General features: G+C 43.3%; 1 protein-coding gene across 2 annotated transcripts in view; it reads left to right on the plus strand.

Annotated features, from left to right (window-relative positions):
• trrap (transformation/transcription domain-associated protein) overlaps positions 1 to 26309 on the plus strand; it is a 241921-nt gene that overhangs the window by 68623 nt on the left and 146989 nt on the right. For both annotated transcript variants that reach the window (XM_072481554.1, XM_072481555.1), the window contains exons 22-30: positions 8785 to 8936; positions 11158 to 11357; positions 12447 to 12664; positions 13324 to 13521; positions 14952 to 15212; positions 15963 to 16124; positions 17289 to 17385; positions 19059 to 19180; positions 20522 to 20692. In XM_072481554.1, coding sequence (XP_072337655.1) covers positions 8785 to 8936; positions 11158 to 11357; positions 12447 to 12664; positions 13324 to 13521; positions 14952 to 15212; positions 15963 to 16124; positions 17289 to 17385; positions 19059 to 19180; positions 20522 to 20692 — 1581 coding nt within the window. The remainder of the gene's footprint in view (positions 1 to 8784; positions 8937 to 11157; positions 11358 to 12446; positions 12665 to 13323; positions 13522 to 14951; positions 15213 to 15962; positions 16125 to 17288; positions 17386 to 19058; positions 19181 to 20521; positions 20693 to 26309) is intronic.

Genomic DNA, 26309 nt, shown 5'->3' on the forward strand with positions numbered 1-26309 from the left:
GTTTTGTAGACGAGAATTCTCTATGGTATTCTGGGCAATATTTGTCCTTAAAACAACAGCACAAAAGCAGATGATCTGGTCATGATTTCATTGCTGTTTGTGGGACCTTGCAGTGTGCATATTAGCTGTCGCATCTCCTACCTTCTATAAGTGACTGAACTTCGAAAATTTATTTGGCTGCACTGTAGTTTGGGATGTCCTGATGTCATGAAAGGCGCTGAAGAAATGTGGGTCTGTCTGTCTGCCCTTTTCTGTGCCTATATGACTTGCTAACTTCTGATCTCTCTTTCATCGGCGCAGTGCCATCCCAAAGTTAAAGCACTTGCATTCTTAATGTGCGTACACATCTCAAATTATGATTACTTGTTGACGCCCGAAATATTTGACGAGGCATTGATTTCTGATGTGTGATGTTAAGTGTTTCTCAATTGTTGTAAAGTTCAAATGATTTGTTTCCAATACTTTTCCTCCCCCGTGCTCCCCACCCTAACCTCGAACTTGGGGGAGGCAGGGTGGTGAGCACTGCTGCCTCACAGCGCCAGTGACCCAGGTTAAATCCCAGCCTTGGGTGGGTGACTGTCTGTGTGGGGTTTGCACGCTCTCCCTGTGTCTGCGTAGGTTTCCTCCTACAGTCCAAAGATTTGCAGGTTAGGTGGATTGGCCACCTTAGTGGGCAATTTAAATGGGGATAGGGTGGGGGCATTGGTCGCGGCAGGATCCTCTTTCTGCACTGTAAGCATTCTATGATTCCACACCGTTCTGTTGCTGTAATGTTGAGGAATCACTGAGAGTTTAGCATTTGTGGGAGGTTGTATTCACACAACTCTCTCCGCATCAAAGGCTGAACACAGACTCTTGTTACGTGTCCACCTGCTGTAGGCTTAAATGTGCAAAACTCTCACCCAAAGTATGGATGCAGTTGGATTGTCCACCTCTTGTGCGTTTAAGAATTAGATTTTCTTGAATTCTTTCCACTTTATTCTCAAACATTTTCTCCATGGGGCATTTATTGTCCAATGAAAATGACCCCATCAAGCAAGAATTATACTGTAAGGTTCTTGTCGCTGAGTCACACTAGCTACTTGTGCTTTGAAATATCTTGCCACAGTAATTTCAGCCACTTGATGGCACTGTGTGTTTGGACTGTATTGTTTTATTTGCAGCTTTTGTATTCAGTATGCAGTCATGGGGGTCAGTTAGCTCAGTTGGTTGGACGCCTAGTTTGTGATGCAGAGAGACATTTTTGTTGGTGGGTTCAATTCCCGTACCAGCTGAGATAATTTGTGAAGGCCCCCCCTCTCACCCTTGCCCCTCACCTGAGATGCGGTGACCCTCGGGTTAAATCAAACGGCGAGCAGCCTATGTTCATCTGGGACTATGGTGACTTTCCCATGGAGTCATTACACTGCCACAATGTGGCAAGAGTTGGGTACTGTAGCATTGTCGGGAAGCATCCTATCTCACTGGGTTTGTAAGAAAAACGCATCCCTCTGTCTTAACTTGGTATCATCCATGTTGTCTGGTAAAAACTGAAAGAAAACTTGCATTTTGTGCAGAGCCGTTCACATCCTCCAGACATCCCAAAGTACTTTACACCCACTGAATACTTTTGCAGTGTGTTCACTGTTACAGGAAGCGTGGCAAATTTGTTTAAGCAAAGCAAGTTTCCAGAAACAATAAGGAGATAAGTGATCATCTGTTTAGCTGTTTGCTGAGGGATAAATACCGAACCGGACACCAGGGGAGAGCTCTCTCACACTGCTATGGGAACAGTCACATTCACTTGAGAGGGAAGGTGGGGCCTCGGTTTAACAGCTCACCTGAAAGATGGCATCTCTGACAATGCAGTGTCCCTTAGTGCTGTACTGGGAGAGTCTGCCTGGATTATGTACTCCAGTCTGTGGAGTGGGACTTGAACCCACAAGCTTCTACTTTGAGTTGAGTGCTACCCCTTGCACTGACAGATGGATAGCAGCCACTTGTTGCTTGTCCACGGGCGGTACGTTTGGAGAGGCTTCCTGAATGGGGGAAGATACAGGGATTGCTGAGATTATAATAATAATCTTTATTTGTGTCACATGTAGGCTTACATTAACACTGCAATGAAGTTACTGTGAAAATCTAGTCGCCACATTCCGGCACCTGTTCGGGTGCACCGAGGTCCAAAAACAAAAAAAAAACAATTTTATTTTGTGCCAAAACTGCAATAAAATCCAGTTGGCATGCAACAATGTTACGACAGGGAGAAGAAGGAAATGACAGCAGATCCTGTGCACTGATTCAGGATGAGAGGTCAAGGGTGACTGCCACTTAAATGTTTTTGCTTTCTTGCATCTCGGATGATGTTGAATATGAAAAATCCAGTTTGTGTGGGTTTTGCCCCCACAGCCCAAAAGATGTGTGGGGTAGGTGGATCGACCATGCTAAATTGCCCCTTAATTGGAAAAAAAGGAATTGGCTGAGGTGTTGTGTGCTCTGAGGTACAGATGAACCAACACGGTTGCGATTGGTACCACGCAGTTTTATTCCATCTAACTATTTATACATCAGACTTGGTACTCAGCACGTTGTGACTGTGTGAGTGTCTTGCTATGAGGTTCTGGCCCTGTGCTGTCTCCAGATGGACTGCCCAGGAAGTGTCGTATTTCTTGTCTTATACTGTGTCTGCTCTTGTCTATGATTGGCTGTCGTGTTGTGTGTGCTAATTGCTCCGTTGGTCTGTCTACCATTATGTATGTGTTATGATGTATGTTTGAATATCATGACATTGGGTACTCGAAATTTATAAATCCTGCAAGGAATCTCACTGCTGGAATGTGTTTGCAGGAGCATTGTTTGTTCCCTAATTTTAACTCCGTTTCTAAGCAATCCATTTGGAGTTTCATTAAAATGTATCCTTTAATGAGTCTTTACACCTGGTTGCACATGGTGTTTCCCTACTTCTGGCCTACACACACACCTCAATTTGCTTCATATTGATTATTTTTGATTAATTGAGCACTTTTATGCTACCATTCTGTCCCTAGTTTCACTCCCAACATTTTGGACTCTGGTTTACACTGGAGGATAGTTCCAATTACTGAAGGCATAACCGGTTATTATTTTGTAAGATAATTGCTGCTTCACCCTTCCAACTTAAGGCCCCCCCCCCCCCCCCCCAATCCCATCAGAAGGCATGTCCCAAAAAAAGCGGTTCGAGATGATGCAGCTGTGGGATGATCGCTCAGATTTATTCAAACTCATCAGTCAGTTAATGTTTCAAGTCCAATACGACACTTCAGTTCCAAAAAAAGAGGCGTACTGGACTCTAAATATTTTTCTCCACAGTTGCTCCCAGATCTGAGAAGTATTGCCAGCCTTTTTCTATTTTTATTTCAGATTCCCAGCATCTGCAGTATTTTGCTTTTATTATCGTCAGTCACTTTTTATTTTATTTTAGAGTAGCCAATTATTTTTCTTTTAAGGGGCAACTTAGCGTGGTTAATCCACCTAACCAGCACATCTTTGGGCCATGGGGGTGAAACCCATGCAGACACGGGGAGAATGTGCAAACTCCACACGGACAGTGACCCAGGGCCGGGATTCGAACCCGGGTCCTCAGCGCCGCAGTCCCAGTGCTAACCACTGCGCCACATGCCGCCCTTTATCGTCAGTCACTGAACCGCGTAAAACAGAAAACGGGTTGGAAAAGTATTAAATTAATGAATTGTGTGGTTAGTGAATCTTAAAGGATCGTGTGAAGCTTTCAAACCTAAATAACATTGGCGTTTGAACAGCACGCTCCTTCTTCCCCTCCTGCTGCTGGGGTGGCTTTTTTTTGTGTGGGGTGGGGGCAGGGTTGGGTATCGTTCCAAGCTGTTGATCGTGCGCCAACCCTTATCCAACTGGTCATGTTTCATGCGTGAGCTCCAACTGTGGGTGATGGCTGGCTGTTTGATCACAGGCGCCGATCACATCCTCACCAGCTGTTCGTGCCTGGGCAGCGAGGAGCAGGAACCTTAACAACCTCTCTCTGACCGGGCAGTGTCTCAGCCTCTCAGCCAGTTGGTTTGATGAACTAACTTGGCAGAAATGATGGAATGTGAAGTGACACCTTCCGAGCCGGCATAGCTTCACTACGTACTCGGCATTTGACTGTTTTATTAAAATATAGACAATGCAAACTATCACTTTACTGCTGGAAAGAAATTGTACGGTGCCTTTGTAATGCTTTTATCGCCAAAGAGATACCTTTTTGAAGTGTGTACACTGTTGTAAGTAGGATATATATTTCTGTAATAGTGCTAGTTTTGTGAAGGGCTTCCGGGATGGGCTGAGAAATTTAGAATCATAGGACTTGGAAGAAAGGTTTGTGAATTGCTGTCATTTTGCAGCTTTCTAAAAGTAATTGATGGCAAGGTGCTCATCTGTATTTCACCTATGTTCAGTACCAGAGGAAACATTTTGAGGAGTCAGGTGATCCAGTATATATCAGGCAGTGATGAAATGATTTTCTGCACTAATATTTACCTGGAAAGTTAATTCTGTGCACTATTACTTAATAAAAAAGGGAGTCGAGGGAAACTGAACAGTCAGTCTTTTGTTACTAGGGATACTATAAATCACTAGTGACAGCTACCCAAAAGAGTTAACTATGATAACAAACCTATTATTTTTTTAAACTTTGCTGAGATTGGGCATTTAAAATGTTTAGGTTACGAGTAAGGGTTTTATAAAGCGGGGTTAGATCAAGCAAACCTGTCTCGATTCCTGTCCTTCCTATGGATTGCGTAATGTTTGAAATTGTTGTTGTTTTCCAAAACACACACTAACAAATGATGTTGCAGCTACTTTCTTAAATGTAATCCCGGCAACTTTGGCAGAATCGAAAGCAATGCCGCCAAATAGTGGCTGACACCTTGACAGGGAACAGCGCCAGGATAGTCAGAGGCTTTTCCCCAGGGTAGAGGGGTCAATTACTAGGGGGCATAGGTTTAAGGTGAGAGGGGCAAGGTTTAGAGTAGATGTACGAGGCAAGTTTTTTACGCAGAGGGTAGAGGGTGCCTGGAACTCGCTACCGGAGGAGGTGGCGGAAGCAGGGACGATAGTGACATTTAAGGGGCATCTTGACAAATACATGAATAGGATGGGAATAGAGGCATACGGACCCAGGAAGTGTAGAAGATTGTAGTTTAGTCGGGCAGCATGGTCGGCACGGGTTTGGAGGGCCGAAGGGCCTGTTCCTGTGCTGTACATTTCTTTGTTCTTTGTTTGTTCAGGGTCCCAGGTTCGATTCCCCACTGGGTCACTGTCTGTGTGGAATCTGCTCGTTCTCCCCTGTCTGCGTGGGTTTCCTCCAGGTGCTCCGGTTTCCTCCCACAGTTCAAAGACGTGCAGGTTACGTGGATTGGCCACGATAATTTGCCCTTGGTGACCAAAAAGGTTAGGAGGGGTTATTGGGTTACGGGGATAGGGTGGAAGTGAGGGCTTAAGTGGGTCGGTGCAGACTCGATGGGCTGAATGGCCTCCTTCTGCACTTTATGTTCTATGTTCTAACCCCAGAAGCAGAATTCGAATGCCCCTGCTGCAATGTTCTCCAGCCTGTACACCCAGTGAGGCTGGTACTTGCTGCTTTGTGGTTGCCACTTGAATTTATTGATAATGCTACAGCAAGACAAAATGGGAAAGCATCAAATCAAAATATTGCTTTACAAATAAACTCTTTCTTCCCCCCCCCCCCCCCCCCCCCTCCCGGACTGGTAATAAATAGACAGACACCATAATATTGTAGCATTGCAGTAAATATGATTTCACTTAGCAGATTTAAATAGCGCTGCCAAGGAAAAGCCATTTTCTAAACCGGGATACTTGTTCAGTTTCAACAGCTGATTTAGAATTTTGTACTTTATATTCCATGGGCAGGCTTTACAGGTTGAAGAGGGTGATTGAAAGTACTGCTGCTTGTAAATTGCTGTAAGAAAATGTATGGTATTCGTGGGTAGAATTTAAAAAAGACATCTGTACTCGGTGTTTTGAGCCTTGCCATTTTAACACAACAGTAAATGGAGAAAGCCCAGCCCATAAACATTGAGCTGGTGCTACCAGAGGAGTCTTGTTCATTCTGGTGGTGATATTCTGGTGGTGCTTAAAAAAAAAAAAATTACCGGCCTTGCACTAGACTTGTAGTTTGAAGGAATGTTTTCATGCTACAGTGAGATTTTTTGGCTAAAAATATATTTTCATTTTTGCTGCATTAATGAGTTCCCACTTCAGTGGCCTGCAGATAAGACTGGGCTGTGCAGAAACTTTGATGGGCTTTCATTAAACGTGATGATTAGGTCTGATGGCTGATTCTAGAAATAGCAGTTTAAAATTATTTTCCTCTTGGACAAATTGTTCGCCTTTCAGTAACATACTCGCTTGGAAAAGTCACCGTAGCTGAATAATTTCGTGCTAATTGCCTAACGTATGGCTAAATTGGTTTTCCGTTTACAATCCGCTGCATTATGAAATTTCTCATTTGCGACTTCTGAAGTGAAATTCCCCAATGCAGCCGCAGTCTTCATACTTGGGGGTTTCAGAGTTCTTGCTGTCAGCAACTCGAAGTCTTGGGGTTGGGTTCAAGTCCCACACCAGGTCCAAGCACGGTAGCACAGTGGTTAGCAGTGTGGCTTCACAGCACCAGGGTCCTGTGTTCGATTCCCGGCTGGGTCACTGTCTGTGCGGAGTCTGCAGGTTCTTCCCGTATCTGTGTGGGTTTCCTCCGGGCGCTCCGGTTTCCTCCCACAAGTCCTGAAAAGACGTGCTTGTTAGGTAATTTGGACATTCTGAATTCTGAATTCTCCCTCTGTGTACTCGAACAGGTGCTGGAATGTGGCGACAAGGGGATTTTCACAGTAACTTCATTGCAATGTAAGCCTACTTGTGACAATAAAGATTATTATTTTAAAAAGTTGACGCCGACACTCCAGTTGTGTAGTATGGGGGAGTGCTACACTGTGGATCTGTCACCTTTTGGATGAGACGTTAACCCGACAGCCTGCCTATCCCCCTCAGATGGACATAAAAAGATCCCATGGCGTTATTTTGAAGAAGAGCAAGGTCGTTATCCACAATGCCCTGGTTAATATTTACCCCTCAGCCAACATCACAAAAAAAGATGACCTGGTCATTGTGACATTGTGGGCGCTTGCTGTGTACAAATTAGCTGCTGAGTTTCTTAAACTGCAACAGTGACTACATTTCAAAAAGTACTATGTTGACCGTAAAGCACTTTGTGATATCATGACAAGGCGCTGTAGAAATGCAAATCTACCTTTGTGTTTTGGTGTTGACTTTTAAAGACTTGTGGGTTACAGATGGTGTTTTCTACGCAGCCAGTCAAATCTCTGGACGTGACACTCCGTCCAACCTGTGCTAAATTACAATAATCCTGTGCAGAATCATTTGACTGAGACGCCATTTTGGAGTTTCCCGCAGATTTATGTCTCGCGAGAACAGCTCAGGAATACTTCGTTGGTGATGTTTCTGGTGTGGTGAGCAGAACACTTACACAGGGCATTTCTTTTCAATAAAGTACATTAAAGAACTAGTTTTATCTAATGTAAACAGGACACTCAGCAGTGAGGTGTTAGAGGCAGGGTTCATCCCATGGTGGGAGTGGGTTGCAGACAGGTGTATACTATTTAGCTGTCAGTCACAGGATGAGTTACTTGTATATAGTGTGTCATATTGCTGTTAATGATATTCCATTTCAATTTTGTTAGATCATCTTCATTTTAAACAATTGACCAATGACAACAGGGCTTTGCTTGAATTAGCGATCATTCTAGGATTAACTTTTATGGATAAATTCATTGTTTGTCTAGAATGTCTGCATCTTCCAAGAGAGAAAAGAGGCATCTATCTGCATGTGTGTCCGCATTTTGGCAAATGCGGATTTGATTTTATCAAGTTGTGGTGCAGACTGAACGCTCTTTAGAACTGAATCGTTTGGCTTGAGCAGTACTTTTCCAAGTGGGCTGTTATTTCTAAATGGTTTCAGAAGATTATTTGTCTCAGGGATGCTTTAACTTTCACATCTTAATTGGTATCTGGAGCAAAGCGGTGATCTGTCACTGTCCTGGCCATAAATCGACTAACTAACTCCAGGAGATGCAATGGTTTTTTTAGGCAATAAAAATAAGGAAATAGTGCAATCATTCTTGTGATTATCTTGGAATCGGCCTCTTTAAAATGGCTGTTCCACGTTTCAAAAGTTAGAGTATATTGGGGGAAGGAGAATCCTTTATCAAGATCAGACAAACCAATCATGCATGCCTATTGTGTAAAAAGGATGTTTGAAAGGAAAATTATTGACGCAGGATGAATATGCTGTGGCTAATTTGATTTACTTCCCATTGAAGGTTTGTTCAGGAGAAAATTTTATCCGATTAGAACATGTGTTAATTAATGAGACATGGCACGCCAGGTTTTTGTCCCAGCTGAGTACCAAAGCAGTTGCTGTGGTGTTTTTAAAAACTCCTTGACATGTCCGCTCTAAGTAGTACATTAGTAAACTACTGCCTGTTTGTGGTAGATGCAATGCACCAGTTTGACAATCTACTGAGAATATCTGTTCCTTGTCGTGCCATTGCATGCAAGGCTTGTGCGCCATTGCATGCAGGTTCACACACCATCGCACAAAGTTTTGAATGTAGCTTAGATCTGTTTTATATGTCGTCGGATTCCACAGATGTTTTAATGAACTTTTCAGTGAGGCCTGAGAGAGATTTTGTGCACAAATGCTGTTTGGTTTTATTTTAGGCGATAGAAACTGCGTTGGATTGTCTGAAGAGTGCCAATACCGAGCCGTATTATCGCCGCCAGGCTTGGGAAGTTATCAAATGCTTTTTGGTGGCAATGATGAGCTTGGAAGATAACAAGCATTCACTCTACCAGTTACTTGCCCATCCAAAGTACGGTCAGCAGCGATTCAGTTTAGTAATTGAATGCAAAACTGATTCAATTCATGTATAATGTGCAGTTTCTCTTTACACAAGTCTTTTTATATGTGGAGCATGTGGGAAAGAGGATTTGAAACAGAAGGTCAACAACGATCATAATGAATAGTGGAGCAGGCTCCGGGGCTGTATCGTCTACTCCTATTTCTTATGTTATTAATCACTTTTAGAAAAAGCTGTTCCTACTAATATTAATAATTACAATTCTGGTTTCATTCAGCTTATAATATTGCCTACAGATCTGTACAGATTAACCAAAGAGTTCTTGTTCATTTTGTGGTATGGTTTGCTCTGTACGTTTCCACTAAACCTGGTTCGAAGGTGGATGACGAGCGTAATTACAGCTGATTTAGGAACATGTTTATCACTCCTAATGCTTTTTTGCATTTTGGGCATGTTCAATTAACAGCATATTCCAGACAAGGATATCAAGTAATACTTCTTTTGGCTTTCAGCCAGCAAATTAAATTTAATTATTGCGGCAGCCCCCTCGCTATTGCAATACTTGCAGCCGTCACTTAGTTCTTGAACGCTATTACATACCAGAATGTTTTATGATGACCTGGGGAATGCTGGGTGATGCAGGTCAGCATTTCACCACTCCCAGTGCTGAGCATTTGTCTTGGGTGAAAGCAACATTGCAGACAGTGAAATGCTTCCCTCCCAATAAGGGGAACTTAGAGGATTTTTCATGAGGCAAAAAGCAGAAATTGTGCCAACCGCGTTAGAACGCACTCGGCCACGGAGCACTGGATCTTCATCACTTTGGGGTGTCCAAACTGAGAGTTATACATACTGGGGCCAGCTTCAGTTGGGGCAATGGTTATCTAAATACCAGGATGCCGTTCTGATTGAACATAGATTTCTATAGGAAGAGACTCTTAAATAGAGCTTTTGTAATCCCTTTCAAAACTGGTTTAGTTACATTTTACAACATAAATTCACAGCGCCAGGGTCCCAGGTTCAATTCCCGCTTGGGTCACTGTCTGTGCGGAGTCTGCACGTTCTCCCCGTGCCTGCGTGGGTTTCCTCCGGGTGCTCCGGTTTCTTCCCACAGTCCAAAGATATGCAGGTTAGGTGGATTGGCCATGATAAATTGCCCTTGGGTTAGATGAGGTTGCAGGGTTACGAGGATAGTGGGGAGGTGTGGGCTTCAGTAGGGTGCTCTTTCCAAGAGCCGGTGCAGACTCGATGGGCCGAATGGCCTCCTCCTGCACTGTAAATTCTATGAAATCTTTACTTGGTCGTAATTGTTGATTAGAAATTTAAAGTATTGCCACACTAACAATCTCAGGATGCTGCAGTGTTTTTTTAATATTAACTGCTCAAATGGAGAAAAAAAAAGTCTTTTGTTGTAAGCATGTCAGACTAATTTGATTTAAAAAGCAACCTCCATTACTTAAGTTAACCGACAAGCAACCTAGCCACGCAGAGAAGGTCTTGGGCTTGATCCGTGGGCTATGCTGAATTCAGCCAGGTAAGTGGATGGAACAGTATAAATGGCCTTGGCACCCTTTATTTTGGAAGGGAAACGCTTCTGATGGCTAACGGGGCATCCCCTATTGTGTGTGCGTTTGGTGAAGGCAGGACATTAGCTCAGCTCCAAGGTGCCCTCTGGGTGAATAACTAGCCAGCACTTTCTTTAGGTGTTTGGTTGAGAACGAGGGCATCAACTGGCCACTGAACCACACCAGAGTGACTCGGTGAAGGGGGTAAAAAGCTGGCAAGAGGAAAAACTACTCCATAAAGGCAATGCTGGAATCTATCAAGTGACAAGGGCAGCAGCATAAGCATTTTTCAATCTTGGCATAATAGCTCTTTTTGTCTGCCAAATTGATTAATATTTCAGCCTTTCAAAACCAAATGAAATGACTTAAGCACAGCATACTGTAAATATTGAAACGTCACTCAATAATCGCATTTGGTTGTCAGCGCTTGTACCATTCGGAGGACATTTGCCTTATTTGCAGCGGCTGGCCCTAAATAGCTGTGATGAAATTGAACCATCCATCTTATTTGTGGTCAGCAGCTGACAGTATTAAAATGGAGTAATTGAATTGGGTCAGCTCTATCAAAATGTAAAAGAAACTCTTCTACCCGCTGTGCGGTTTTCATGGTTGACTTGTTAATAATGCGGTGAGTGGCTTTCTTGAATTAATTTCATATTGTCTCCCAGCTTCACAGAGAAGGCGATACCCAGCGTAATTATATCGCACCGTTACAAAGCACAGGACACACCCGCTCGTAAAACATTCGAGCAGGCTTTGACAGGCGCGTTTATGTCAGCTGTCATTAAAGATCTACGGCCCAGTGCTCTGCCTTTCGTGGCGAGCTTAATCCGTCACTACACCATGGTGGCAGTAGCTCAACAGTGCGGTGAGTAAATGTCACCTTCTGCATGGGTGAGTTTGAACTGGGGGCTTTTTGACATTTTTGGAAGTTAATATAAGGGAAAAAAAATAAGAACGGAAAGGAGGATATTGCTCTGGTTTAGTTCACAAGTGTGAAATTCCTATCGTAATTCACAAACGTAAAAATGGTTAATTGGATCTGTCTGAGGAATTAAGTCAACTTATTTGACCTCTGCTTGTAAGGCAGTGTTGCAAGAAACATCCATTTCTGCCTCCCATCCATAGTAAGAAAAACATAGAACATAGAAAAACACAGCACAGAACAGGCCCTTCGGCCCACGATGTTGTGCCGAACCTTTGTCCTAGATTAATCATAGATTATCATAGAATTTACAGTGCAGAAGGAGGCCACCCGGCCCATCGAGTCTGCACCGGCTCCTGGAAAGAGCACCCTACCCAAACTAAACACCTCCACCCTATCCCTACAACCCTGCAACCCCACCCAACACTAAGGCCAATTTTGGACACTAAGGGCAATTTATCACGGCCAATCCACCTAACCTGCACATCTTTGGACAAAAACAGGTTTAGCTTTTTTTAGAAAAACACTTCCAGTGTTCCGTAGTAATTATATCACCTTTTTGCTACATGATTAAAGATGCGGATATTTCAAACAAATTAGCTGCCATATTCAACGAAGGGGAAAATAAATCTACTTAATCTTTGCATGGCTTTAGGACAGCCCAAAGCACTTGACAGGCAATGAAGTACTTCTGAAGTGTTATAATGTTGGAAACACAGCAGCCAATTTGCACGCAGGTTCCTGCAAACAGCATTGAGAGGGATGTCCAGATAATTTGACTATCTTTGAGCAGATGCTTTCATGAAAGGAGTGCATTGTCCAGTGCATGGATGGTGAGGCCTATAACTTGTAGCCGTTACCACGTGCTGGCCCTCTTAGCCCAGCAGCGTTTTCATTCAATGATTTTGCAGTTGCTGCCTTTTCACCTGCACTGATGTATAAATTATTGAAACTTTTATTTTGTGGCCTGTGGTTCTGTGTTTTTATCTGGCATGCGGTATAATTTTAAAAACTTTTAATTGTGTTCCCCAGGCCCATTCTTGCTGCAGTGTTACCAAGTAGGCAGTCAGCCAAGCACAGCCATGTTCCACAGTGAAGAAAATGGATCAAAGGGAATGGACCCACTTGTTCTTATTGATGCTATAGCCATCTGCATGGCTTATGAGGAAAAGGAACTCTGCAAAATTGGAGAGGTGGCTCTGGCAGTCATCTTTGATGTAGCAAGCATCATCTTAGGCTCAAAGGAACGGGTAGGTACTTGAACTCTTAATGACATGCATGTTGGATATTGCCACCAAAGCATAATCATCTTTAATTTACAACCTGTAGCTAAGATCCCAAATTAGAAAGCAAAAGCTTGCATTTATATAGCACCTTTCACAAGCTCAGGCAGTGATGTACTTTGAAGTGTATTCGCTTTTAATAGACAGATATTTAATCAGTAAGGGAGGCGAGGGTTATGGGTTTAAGGCAGGAAGGTGGAGTTGAGGATTATCATCAGGTCAGTCATGGTCTCATTGAATGGCAGAGCAGACTCGATGGGCCAAATGGTCTACTTGTGCTCCTACTTATGATCTTATGTTAATGGCTGAAATGCAGCAGACGCTTTGCCCGCAGTAAGCTCCCACTAACAGCAAGTGATAATGGTTGATAAATCTTTTTTTTTTAGTGATGCTGATGGAGTGGTAAATACCGACCCGAACACTGCGCGGGGAGAAGTGTCAGGGATTTCTCAAAATATTGCCATGGGATATTTTTCTTATGTCCACCTGCCAGGACCAGTGGGATTTCTCCTCCAAAAAAAAGGCTGATAGATATCACATCCTGTTCCAGTTCATAAATATTAGATCATTAAAATTTCTGATACAATGATGTTGTCAAAAGAGTAACTTTTTTTTTGTTCCGCTAGGCATGTTTGTTACCATTATTTTCTTACATTGTGGAGCGTCTTTGCGCCTGCTGTTACGAACAAGCTTGGTATGCTAAACTCGGAGGTGTAGTGTCCATTAAGTTCTTGATGGAACGCCTTCCTTTGATCTGGGTCCTACAGAATCAGCAAACCTTTCTGAAAGCCCTCCTTTTTGTTATGATGGATCTAACCGGAGAGGTATTATGCTTTTCTTATGTGGGTGTGGGATGCATGAGGTTTACGGTAGTTTACATGACATAAGTCAGTATTTCTAACTAGCTCATGCTAGCTGTGAGCATGTGCAGTTGGAGTTTTAGCAAGTGAGTGTGATCAAGCTGTTGGTCCTTTTGCAAAGGCAGCGCATGTATCAAGAATTTGGGGTCAACTGCACAATAGTAGTTGCCACAGAACAGAATGGCAACTGATTTGGGGGACCTAACAGCTGATCTGCACTTCCAATGCACAAAGCCTTGTATGACGAGGGTTTATGAAAGGTGCTCCATTGTTTCAGATGAGATGAACGTCTGGTTGCCTTTGTTTGATTATATTTTGGTCAGTTACGTGCTTATGACTTGAGTGACAACTTATGGGTGTGTTGCAGTGGTGTTACGTAGTGAAATAACACTGATTGTAATAATTGCCACACTGGCTGTTCAAACTTTGGCAGCTGGCCATTCGCGGGAAAATGCGAGTTTAACCGGCGGCAGTGTGCACAGAAATATTTACCATGCCTAGAGAAACCGAGAGGGCTGCTTTACTAGAGTAATGTAGAGGGAAGCACTGCAGCAACCTCTTGGCTCGGGCCGATTCGGATTGCTCAATGCTCCCCGTGTGCATAAAATGCTCTTGGCATGTCCTTTGCACCTGCGGAGCAGCAATGTCCATTTTAAAAAGGAGTAAAAAAATTGTGTGCTAAGGACTAAATACTGCTGATTCTCTGAGAAGGAATGAAGAAACCTAAAATTGTATGCTCGACAAAGTAGCAAGTTGTGCTGAGTGAGAGGTTTCTGCTCATATGGAAATGGGGAATACCCACTGGAATGAAAAGCTTTGGCTCCAAAGGCATGAGGGGATGTGACTTTATGGCCCAGCTGTGCCATAGTAAAACATCCAAAGGCAGTTCACAGTATTAAACAAAATCTGGCACTGAGCCGCACGAGGAGATGTTGGGACCGGTGGCTGAAAGCTTGGTCAAAGAGGGAGAGATTTAAGGAATGTTTAAGTGAGAGAGAGAAGTGGAGAGATTTAGAGAAGGTTACTCCAGAGCTTGGCACCCAGGCAGCTGAAGACGTGGCTGCTAGTGGTGGAGCGATTAGAATAGAGGTTTGTCCAGAAGCAGAATTAGAGGAGCGCAGACTTCCCTGTGGATTATAGGAGCTTGAGATAATAGGGCAACTCGAGACAATGGATGGATTCGAAGATAACAGGATGAGAAATTTTAAATTGCCGCATTGGGAGCCAGTGTAGATCAGTTAGCATTGGGTTGGGTTGATGGGTAATAGGGGCCTGGCATGAGTTCGGCCATTAAGCAGACCATGCAAGCAGACTATACATTTTCTGATGATAAAGCTGCTTTCAACTTAGTGTTACAAGCATCACCTAAAGGGCTTAACTCTGCTTTTGTGCAGGTTTCAAATGGAGCAGTTGCAATGGCCAAAACCACCTTGGAGCAGCTACTGGTTCGCTGTGCAACTCCCTTGAAGGATGAAGAGAAGTCCGAAGAGCTGCTCGCAGCTCAGGAAAAGTCATTTCATCATGTGACCCATGACCTGGTGCGGGAGGTGACCTCTCCGAACTCCACCGTGCGAAAGCAGGCCATGCATTCTTTGCAAGTGCTTGCCCAAGTAACGGGGAAAAGTGTAACAGAAATCATGGAGCCCCACAAAGAGGTGCCGTATAAATAGTGGACTATTTTACCTAATTGGAGGTGTACTTTGCAACTTGTCTCACCAGTGACCATTGAAGATTAAGTCGCTTGTCGATCAGGGTGGCCTTTCGGGCAAATGTAACCATGAATAGATAAGAGAGCCCCACCCACTATAATACCCATGACCATGGCGGGGCGGGGCTGGGTGGGGGTCAGAGGCATAAACCTGTCCCATCAAAAAGATCTAATAATGAAGAAAATTAGATGAATAACATATTTGGATTATCATGGTTGTTCAAGTGGAGAATTCTTTTACATGGATGATCCTTGAACAATTAACCCTGATTTTTGGGAACGAGTAGAAATCTTCCGTGTGGATGGGGTCCCATGGTGAAGAAGTGTCTGCTCGGGTAAATAGAAGGGTGTGGGGAGGAGCCTTAATTCTAATGCTTTTTTGACATTGTCATGCCACCATCTTGGTTGACCCTGTCATCGGAATCTTTGACTAGGATTTTACCATTGATAACCCGGTGACCCCGGCAATATGCGTGTGAGTCTTCAGTTTCAAGTGTAAAACTTTGGGGTGGATAAAGTTTTAATTTTGGAGGAGAATTGACGGAACTCCTGCAGGTTTTGAGTTCCCCACTGTTGTTTGCATTTGGGATGTGCTTGAAACTTTCAGTTTATGCAACAAGTATTGAGAATTGTCATATCGGTGCAGCGCTGATCTTGGAATGCTAATCTGATCGTGGGTTGTTCCATGTGCTGTCAGGTCCTACAAGACATGGTTCCACCTAAAAAGCACCTATTGCGGCATCAACCAGCAAATGCTCAGATCGGACTGATGGAGGGAAATACGTTTTGCACCACTCTGCAGCCCAGGCTGTTCACCATGGATCTCAATGTAGTAGAGCACAAAGTATTTTATACAGAGGTAAGGGTTGGACTCTTGTACTTTTGCTGTTCTCTATCATTCTCCACTTTCCGGCGTGAGCTTTTAAGTGGCCGTTGACTTTGCGCATGGCTAGAGAGAGCCATTTGCTTCATGTGCCTTGGACAATTCTATTCACAAGAATATTAGGGTGTTAACATGTCTGCACATCATTCAAGAGGCTGGATAGTTACTACAGAACTCAAAGATGCGTGCTTTCACATGGGAAGAAGCTTCTGGGCAATACTGACGGACTCCTGACCTGTCAAGAAATGCCACGCTTTGGATGAGACGCGAAAACTAGGCTCCACCCGCCCACTCAGATGGTTGTAAAATATTCTATGACACTATTTGAGAGGTTGAGAGGCGGTACATTTAGAACTGAGATGAGGGAGAACTACTTCTTGCAGAGGGTGGTGTATTTGTGGAACTCGCTGCCCCTTAGTGTGGTTGAACCCGAGTCATTAAATGGTTTCAAGAAGGAGATGGATATATTTCTGATTTAAAAAAAAAAAAAAAAAAAACTGGTTCAAGGGATATGGGCAACCGGTGAGGAGGTGGATTTGAGATCAGCCATGAACTGGTTGAATGGCAGAGCAGACTCGAAGGGCCTGCTTCGAATTCCTATGTTCCCATGTATTTGAACAACTGCAGATTCCTGGCTGATACTTATCCCACACCCAACACAATTAAAACAGATTTAACACATTGCTGTCTGTGGGAGCTTGCAGGGTGCCACGTTTTCTACATCCCAGCAGTGAAAACACTCCCTTGACTGAAGGATTTTGGGCCATCTTGAGACTGTGAGTGATTAGACCTGTAACTGAATTTGATTGTTAACTCCGCTGCAGGTTCCATCTAAATTTGCAGCATTTCCCCCTGATTTACCACGGCACTGCAGGCTTTTTCTTTTTGAAACCATTCAAGTTTGCAAATGTATTTTCTGGCTCCAGTTCCTGTCCACTAATGAAAAACTATGAATTAAGTGCACGGAGGTCAATTTAAAATTAGAAGGAGGTTTTCAAGATGTTTTTTGAAAAAATGCTTGATTTGCACAGAGAGAGAGAGAGAGAAAGCTATCTTCGGTAACAACGGTTGAATATTCCCATTTAGCAAATGATGGTTGAATGCTTTTATTTTGTTACAGTTGCGATTATTTTGTTACAGTTGCTAAATCTGTGCGAGGCAGAAGACGTCGCACTTATGAAACTACCCTGCTACAAAAGCCTGCCTTCACTTGTGCCTTTACGCATTGCTGCCTTGAGTAAGTGAAATTATGGTAACAAAAAAAGTTGAAAGCTTCTGCCTTGAAACATCCAGCCGTTATTTCTATCCAAACTTTCATTCAATTTGGAACCACTTAGCGGTAAATTAAGAGACAGCTCAGGAACAGTTTGTTTTCAGAGGAAATTTATGCGTGGTAGTATTTTGTTCGCTGATGAGGTTCGAAAAGAAAAGATGTAGCAAGGCTGGTATGTGAGAGGGGCAAGGTTTAGAGTAGATGTACGAGGCAAGTTTTTTACGCAGAGGGTAGTGGATGCCTGGAACTCGCTACCGGAGGAGGTGGTGGAAGCAGGGACGATAGTGACATTTAAGGGGCATCTTGACAAATACATGAATAGGATGGGAATAGAGGGATACGGACCCAGGAAGTGTAGAAGATTGTAGTTTAGTCGGGCAGCATGGTCGGCACGGGCTTGGAGGACCGAAGGGCCTGTTCCTGTGCTGTACATTTCTTTGTTCTTTGTTTGTTCTTATATTGGCATAGGCATTTCGCCGTGCTAATACTTAATGTTATGCATACAGGCTTGAGGGCCAACGGCAGAGCAGGGAGATGCAGGTCAGAGGAAGATGTATGCAGATCCTCCCCTGGGTTTTCCTCGCATGCACATTCATGGCTATTGGCAAAATAGCATCAGTCGAAGATTTGGGAGAACCCCTTTCAGATACTAGTGTTAGATGGCTTTAGGCGAGAGGTGGGTAGAGTTGAGGGTGTGTGTGCAAGGCTCATAGAAAGTTGACAAAATTGTGTGTTTTTTTTAAAGTCATGACTAATGCAGTAAAACCTGTCCGAAACCACCTGTGCATTGCAATGGTATTTGGAATCCTTCCCGGCCAACACACTTACCACAGCTTAATTTAACACCAGGCATTCTAGAAAACCCAGGGCTGGAAAACCCCTAAATCAAGAAACCCATAAAAATTTGACATGCCTGATGGAGCACATTGTGGCAGGTCAGGGAACATTAAGTTAATGACCTACTTCAAACTGCACATTTACAAGTGTTTTATTTTAAACAAAAATGTACAGGAGATTAGAAAGCACTGCACTCAGCATTATATTTTCAACAAGACGTTTATGTTCTTAATGTACCACGCAGCATAGATTTAAAAAATAAATAAAAATGAAGCATTAACAACGCATCGGGACAACGCTGCTTCGATACATTGAAGAGGAGAATAGTGCTTGATTTAAACCTTGCCCATTCTTTCTACAGTTCATGCTTTTCCCCTCATACTAATTGTGCAGGAGGAGGCTCTACAGGTGCTTGAACCTGTTTTCGGAAATCTCTTCCAAGATCTCAATTTTCAAATTTTCACTGGCCCCCCCCCCCCCCAGCCGTGACAGCTTTTTGAGGAAGGGGAGTTCCAGATGATCTCTACCCTGTGTTTGTGAAGAAGTCCCTTCCTCGCGTCGCCCCTGAATAGATTGGCTAACGTTTTACGGTCATGCCCCCCAATGCTCTGGATTCTCCCCACCAGAGGAAATTATTTCTCTACCCTAGCAGACCCTTTAATCCTCTTTGACAAGTTTTCAAAAAATATTGTAATTATGCAAGCTAATTCACATCGTGAGGAAGTTGTTAACGGGTTTATGTTGTTCATGTTAGTTTGTGTGGAGAGTGAAATTGTGCTCCTTTGACTTTACTGGAATAGATGCCCTAGCTGCCTGCAATTACCTGCCTCAGTCGCGAGAAAAAATAATTGCTGCGCTCTTCAAGGCACTGAACTCGACAAATAATGAACTACAGGAGGCGGGAGAGGCCTGCATGAGGAAGGTCAGTTCTGTTGCAGTGGTGCAATTCTGGAGTTGCTATTTAGACATGCGGTGAAAGGAATCCAAACCAAAATGATGAATGATGCATTAATATTCACCAGCATATTGCTAAACCATGATACTTGCACAATGCCTGTAATTAAAATAGTTTTAAAATTTTAATTTGTGTATTCCCATTGGATGAAATTGTGATGCAGGCTGAACTCATTCTCCTAATTAGCTGTTACTTTTTCCCCAAATACAAATTAGCTGCATTAGTACGCGTAGTGCAGAAATGGCAGTAGTTTTGAAGAGACACCAGACACTTGCAAGTTGTATAATGGCCGACTATTCATTCACTTTTAATGCAAGTTTTGTTGCAATATTTAATGACTGGAATGAAATGAGGTAAATAATCCAGCAAAGTGGGAATTTGGGGCAAGAGAAGTTAAATTTATTTGAATTTTAAGTCAAATTTGAGTCCGAGCAGATTGTACTTTGGTATGAAAGGAAATGTATTCTTCTTTCAGCAAAAGGCTTTCCTTTTGTGGAATATTATGGAGAAAGCCGTCTTTCTATAGCATAAATGTTCCTTTCTCACTTGTGCCCAGTAATTGGTATTGCTCTGACACTAGAACTGGATAATAAGTTTCAGTTTTGAACGTTCATATAGTTCATATACTGTTCTGGGAGTAGTACCTTATTTTAGGCAACATGGTTCAAGGCTTTGAACAGTCTTGGAACATTCTTGGAGGAGCTGAAGTGAGCACAAACCACTTGAAACCTATTGTAGTTTGTTGCTCTTGGAACCTCTGCCTATTAAGACCATAAGACATAGGAGCAGAAATAGGCCACTCGGCCCATCGAGTCTGCTCCGCCATTCAATCATGGCTGATATTTTCTCATCCCCATTCTCCTGCCTTCTCCCCATAACCCCTGATCCCCTTATTAATCAAGAACCTATCTATAAAACCATATTAAGTTGTGAAGCCTCTTGCCTGAATCCATCATCAGCCCCTCGTAACTTTGTTTCTGAAGCATGTTGGTCAGAACATGAGTGATACTCTTTCACAAAGCAATCACAACAATAAGGTGATGAATCCATTTTTATTTTTGAATTGTTACCGTAGTGCGTTCTTCTACTCCCAGGTAGCAATCGCAGACTTTGAAAAAGATTGATAAACCTGAATGTTGGTTATCTAATAAATGAAACTACACGGGTACCTTCTGTGTCTTGTTTATAGCACACCTATATATAGCATTCTTTTCCTTAAATCAAGTTTTGCAGGCTTTATTTACAAATTGTTACAAATCTTAATGTTTTTGTTTGTTTGAAGTTTATTTTTATATTTACTTCCTTTAGTTTTTGGAGGGAGCTACGATTGAAGTAGATCAAATCCACACCCACATGCGGCCACTCTTGATGATGTTGGGTGATTATCGCAGCCTGACTTTAAATGTGGTGAATCGCTTGACCTCTGTTACAAGACTTTTTCCAAACTCCTTTAATGATAAATTTTGTGATCAGATGATGGTAAGTGAATGAGCAGCTTTTATCAGTCGGAATGCTGACACATTGAGTCTTAAGCCAATATTGGATGTGCATAATGAATCTCGAAAGTGCGTTTGAGGTTTTTGTCTCGTTGGCCTACTTTCTGCCCTGCTTTCATGGAGGTATTTCGCTTTTGCTGGAACAGCAATGGCTTTTGTGACTTTAGAACATACAGTGCCGAAGGAGGCCATTCGGCCCATCGGGTCTGCACCGACCCACTTAAGCCCTCACTTCCACCCTATCCCCGTAACCCAATAACCCCTCCTAACCTTTTTGGTCACTAAGGGTAATTTAGCATGGCCAATCCACCTAACCTGCACGTCTTTGGACTGTGGGAGGAAACCGGAGCACCCGGAGGAAACCCTCGCAGACACGTGGAGAACGAGCCGACTCCACACAGACAGTGACCCAGCGGGGAATCGAACCTGGGACCCTGGCGCTGTGAAGCCACAGCACTATCCACTTGTGCTACCGTGCTGCCCACAAAATCCAGCCAGCCAAACTGTGTTGGAAACTGATTACAGATAAATGCTGCTGGTCTTTGCTGCATCTTGGTGATCTTGTTTTTTTTCTGTGTCCAGTTTGCTTTAGTAATGGAAAACTTTCAGTGGCGCTGTTTGAATTACTCTAATAGTTTACAGGGGACACCACATAGGGAGATGGTAGGAATAGGTGGTGGCCATTCAGCCCCTTGAGCTGCCTGTTGTTCCAACTTTCAGTGAATAATTGATCTGTATCCGAACTCCATCCACCTGGCTTGGCTTCATATTCTTTTTATACTCTTGTGTAACAAAAATCTATTCATCTTAAATTTAAAATGATGAATTGCGCTAGCACCTGCTAATTTTTGTTGGAGGGAGTGCCGCCCTTTTAAGGTGATTAAATTCAGCCTAACATCTGAATGGCCTGGCTCTGATTTTAAGGTTATGCCCCCTTGCCCACCAGGGGAAATGTTTCTCTATCTACCCTAGTGATTTTTTTCCCCCAATATCCTAAATCAAATCACCCCTAACCTTCTATTATCCAGGGGCTACAAGCCTGGCTTCCGTAACCTCTATTCTTAATGTAGCCTTTGGAGTCTTGGTAACATTTTAGTAAACCTGTGCTGGACTCAACATATCCTTTCTAACTCCTGTGCCCAGCATTACAGATGTGGTCTAACCAGGGCTTTTAAAGAGCTGTATAAATGTTCTGTCTAGCTCTCATAAAGGCTCACGTTCCAATGCACTTTTTGATTACTTCTTGTACCTGATGATGACATTTTAGTGACCTGTATACATGGATCCTGATCGGAAGATATGGATCTTTGGAGTTCCAGTCACCTTTTAAAATAATATCGGTTTCGGTTCAGTAAAGAATTTTGGTTTAAAATCGCGGTAACGTTAGATCTGTGTCTCATCTTCAGAATATAGGATTTGTCAACATAGTTTAAGAAATCCGGGAGACATTATTACCATTCAGAACTATCTTGGTTTTTTTAATAAAACAGTACCCAATTATTTTTTCCCAATTAAGGGGCAATTTAGCGTGGCCAATCCACCTAACCTGCACATCTTTGGGTTGCGGGGGTGAAACCCACGCAAACATGGGGAGAATGTGCAAAGTCCACACAGAAAGTGACCCAGGGCCGGGATTTGATCCCGGGTCCTCAGTGCCGTAGGCTGCAGTACTAACCCACTTTGCTCTTTGTAGTATATATAAATGATTTGGAGGAAAATGTAACTGGTCTGATTAGTAAGTTTGCAGACGACACAAAGGTCGGTGGAATTGCGGATAGCAATGAGGACTGTCGGAGGATATAGCAGGATTTAGATTGTTTGGAGACTTGGGCGGAGAGATGGCAGATGGAGTTTAATCCGGACAAATGTGAGGTAATGCATTTTGGAAGGTCTAATGCAGGTAGGTAATATACAGTGAATGGTAGAACCCTCAAGAGTATTGAAAGTCAAAGAGATCTAGGAGTACAGGTCCACAGGTCATTGAAAGGGGCAACACAGGTGGAGAAGGTAGTCAAGAAGGCATACGGCATGCTTGCCTTCATTGGCCGGGGCATTGAGTATAAGAATTGGCAAGTCATGTTGCAGCTGTATAGAACCTTAGTTAGGCCACACTTGGAGTATAGTGTTCAATTCTGGTCGCCACACTACCAGAAGGATGTGGAGCCTTTAGAGAGGGTGCAGAAGAGATTTACCAGAATGTTGCCTGGTATGGAGGGCATTAGCTATGAGGAGCGGTTGAATAAACTGGGTTTGTTCTCACTGGAACGAAGGAGGTTGAGGGGAGACCTGATAGAGGTATACAAAATTATGAGGGGCATAGAAAGAGTGGATAGTCAGAGGCTTTTCCCCAGGGTAGAGGGGTCAATTACTAGGGGGCATAGGTTTAAGGTGAGAGGGGCAAGGTTTAGAGTAGATGTACGAGGCAAGTTTTTTACGCAGAGGGTAGTGGGTGCCTGGAACTCGCTACTGGCGGAGGTGGTGGAAGCAGGGACGATAGTGACATTTAAGGGGCATCTTGACAAATACATGAATAGGATGGGAATAGAGGGATACGGACCCAGGAAGTGTAGAAGATTGTAGTTTAGTCGGGCAGCATGGTCGGCACGGGCTTGGAGGGCCGAAGGGCCTGTTCCTGTGCTGTACATTTCTTTGTTCTTTGTTTGTTTGCCACGTGCCACCCGGAAATTAGCTATTTTAAAGTACTGGAATTTTTAAACTGGTGTACTCGTGCACATTTTGGGTGGGTAGTTGGGAAAGCATCAAGTCAACAGATTTGTCTATAAGCACCCGTAATATAATAAAACATCCCAAGATGTTTCACAGGATTATTATAAAACAAAGTATGACATGGGGCCACATAAGATAGGTTATACTTTGAAATAATTTTCCCCAAAGGCTCGTACAGTACAGAATGCATAAACCGGGCTCAGCAATCCGTGATTGGAGAAGCCTCTGGCCCGAGGCACTCGATAGGGGGTGTCTGCCAGCCTCATCCCCATCCCCTGTGACCATCAACGTAGTGATAAAAAACCGAGGCAGGAATACCCACTGACGGTCATGGTCTTAAAAACCAAAAAGCTGCAAGAGTAAGCTCAAAAGAGTGCAGAAGTATTGTTTGTTAACTTGCTGGTGTTAAACGTGCAGCGATGGACACCATAAGACCCTCATGTCCGTTCAGCCTGTCCCACACAATTGCGACAAGACATACACCCGCTACACACAGACCCCCAAAAAACACGTGATCTTCCGGGAGTCATGAAACCAGAAAAACACTAGTTTGGAGGGAAAGAAAATAGCACCTTGCTGATGTGGGGAATCTTTATATGCTCATTATTTTGTATGATTAGGAGAAGGAAAATTGCACAAATTAAATTAAGTGAATGGGTCATTCGTGTTGCTCTCTGTGTGCAGTGATTGTGAAAGAAAGCAGTTCAATGATTCGCACATGGCATCATCTTATGAGGTTACTTGGTTCTCTGTTGAAAAGTTTGAGGTGGCACTTGGGTAACTACTAGATTGAAAGGCTGTTGTTACACCCCTGAGCTATGCTATTTACATTGTGAGTTGACTCTGGCATACAAGGGGTGTGGGATAGGATTGCAGGAGCAACTGACACCAGTTGGTGAGATAGTGTTTGGGGAAGACCTGACTGGGTAATGAGCATGGAGTTGTGGAATAAATTCAGGATTGGGCTCTAATCGGGCTGGGGTCGTTTTGGGTCAAGTGTGAATCAATCTCTGATTTAAGTAACGTCTCTATGACCAATTTACTCAGCTGAACTAAACTTCAAATACAAATCCGAAGCATTTCCTCTCAAACAGCACCTTTATTTGAGGATCTATTGAGGCCCTTTACAAACCTCCTTGGTAATATCTCATCCATCAGCATTTGAGGCACTGTGTGCTCTGCCAAGCACTAGTAGTAATCGCAATGCGTTTTATTTGGTTTCTGTTTGGATTTGGTCCAATCCCATACTGAGTCTCCAGAGGAGTTGCAAGTTTGAAGTGAATATTTCCTGATTTTTACATCTCTAGATGGCATTTCCCAACCACATTCTACTCCTAAATTTAAGGTCGTCTCAAGCTCCGTTGCCCAACTCTCGGTTCCCATTCACCCATCATCGCTCCTTGTTCTAACTGACCAACAAGGGCCCCCGGACTGACAGCACCATGTTAAAACTCTTGTTCTTGTTCTGAAATCTCTCTTAGGGCCTCTGCTCCCCATAACCACCTCCAGCCCTCCAACTCTCTGAGATAAATCTCTGCTATCCTTCAATTCTGGTCTCCCGAGGATCCCCAATTTTAATTGATCCACCATTGGTGGCCGTGCCTTTAGTTACCATGGCTCTCAGATCTGGAGTTCTCACCCTAAACTTCTCCACCTGTCTTTCCTCCTTTATAAGACGCTCCTCACACCTGCCTCTGACCAAGCTTTTGGCCACTGGCCCTAATGTCACTTTGTGACTTGCTGTTGAATTTTATTTTGTAATGTTCTTGGTATGTGCCTTGAGGCATTTAGCTGGCTCACGTGTAACATAAACACAGGCATGGACTGGTTGGTTGAATGGCCTGTTTCTGTGCTATATATCCTTTAACCTATGGGTAAATACTTGTGTTTTTTTTTTTAAGGAGGACGTTCTGCTCTGTGTGGCTCTTGCAAGTCCCTTTTTCCAATTAGAAAAAGACATAAAGATGTGCAGGTTAGGTGGATTAGCCATGCTAAAAATGCCACTTTAAGTGTCCAAAGATGTGCGGTTTAGTTGGGGTTACGGGGATAGGACAGGGAAGTGGGCCTAGTAGGGCGCTCTTTCAGAGGGTCGCTGCAGATACGATGGGCCAAAACTCCTCCTGCACTTTTATGGATTCTATAAAATATTTGAAAGGTGGGAGTTGAGAAAAGAAACATTTGATTTTACTATCTGTGCTTTGTGCGTTTTGCGTTAAGATGTTAAATTTTCAGTGATCTGTTGAATGTAAAGTTTTGTTCCCATACTGCTGTGATAGAATATTTAAGACTCCCCAGCATTCCATGGAGCATCTTTCCACTCGTCAAGTAACAAAGTTAATTTTCATGGCACAAAATTCCCTGTTGTTATATTGAGACTGGGCTCTGTGTTTCAGACATGGCATGCTTCCCATTATTGCTTTACTTGTGGAAATGTAATTAGCAAATTACCTCACTATTATAGATAGATACTCGAAGGGAATAGTGTTCTGGCTTGTATAAGTGGCAGTGGCCTAGAGGTGCAATAAACTGCAGTAATGTCTGATGTTGCATTAAATGACTCTTATCTGAAGGTCTCCATACAATTCTGGGGCAGTGTTATTTATATCATTTGTGGTTTGCATTCTTACGCACAAATTGAAGCGTTTACACAAATTGAGGCTGGTTTAGCACACTGGGCTAAATCGCTGGCTTTTAAAGCAGACCAAGGCAGGCCAGCAGCACGGTTCGATTCCCGTACCAGCCTCCCCGAACAGGCGCCAGAATGTGGCGACTAGGGGCTTTCCACAGTAACTTCATTGAAGCCTACCCGTGACAATAAGCGATTTTCATTTCATTTCATGTTTGGTAGATTACGTGGCTGTTTTTCTTCAGAG

Source organism: Scyliorhinus torazame, chromosome 17, assembly GCF_047496885.1.
Source record: "Scyliorhinus torazame isolate Kashiwa2021f chromosome 17, sScyTor2.1, whole genome shotgun sequence".
In the NCBI taxonomy this organism is placed as follows: Eukaryota; Metazoa; Chordata; class Chondrichthyes; order Carcharhiniformes; family Scyliorhinidae; genus Scyliorhinus; species Scyliorhinus torazame.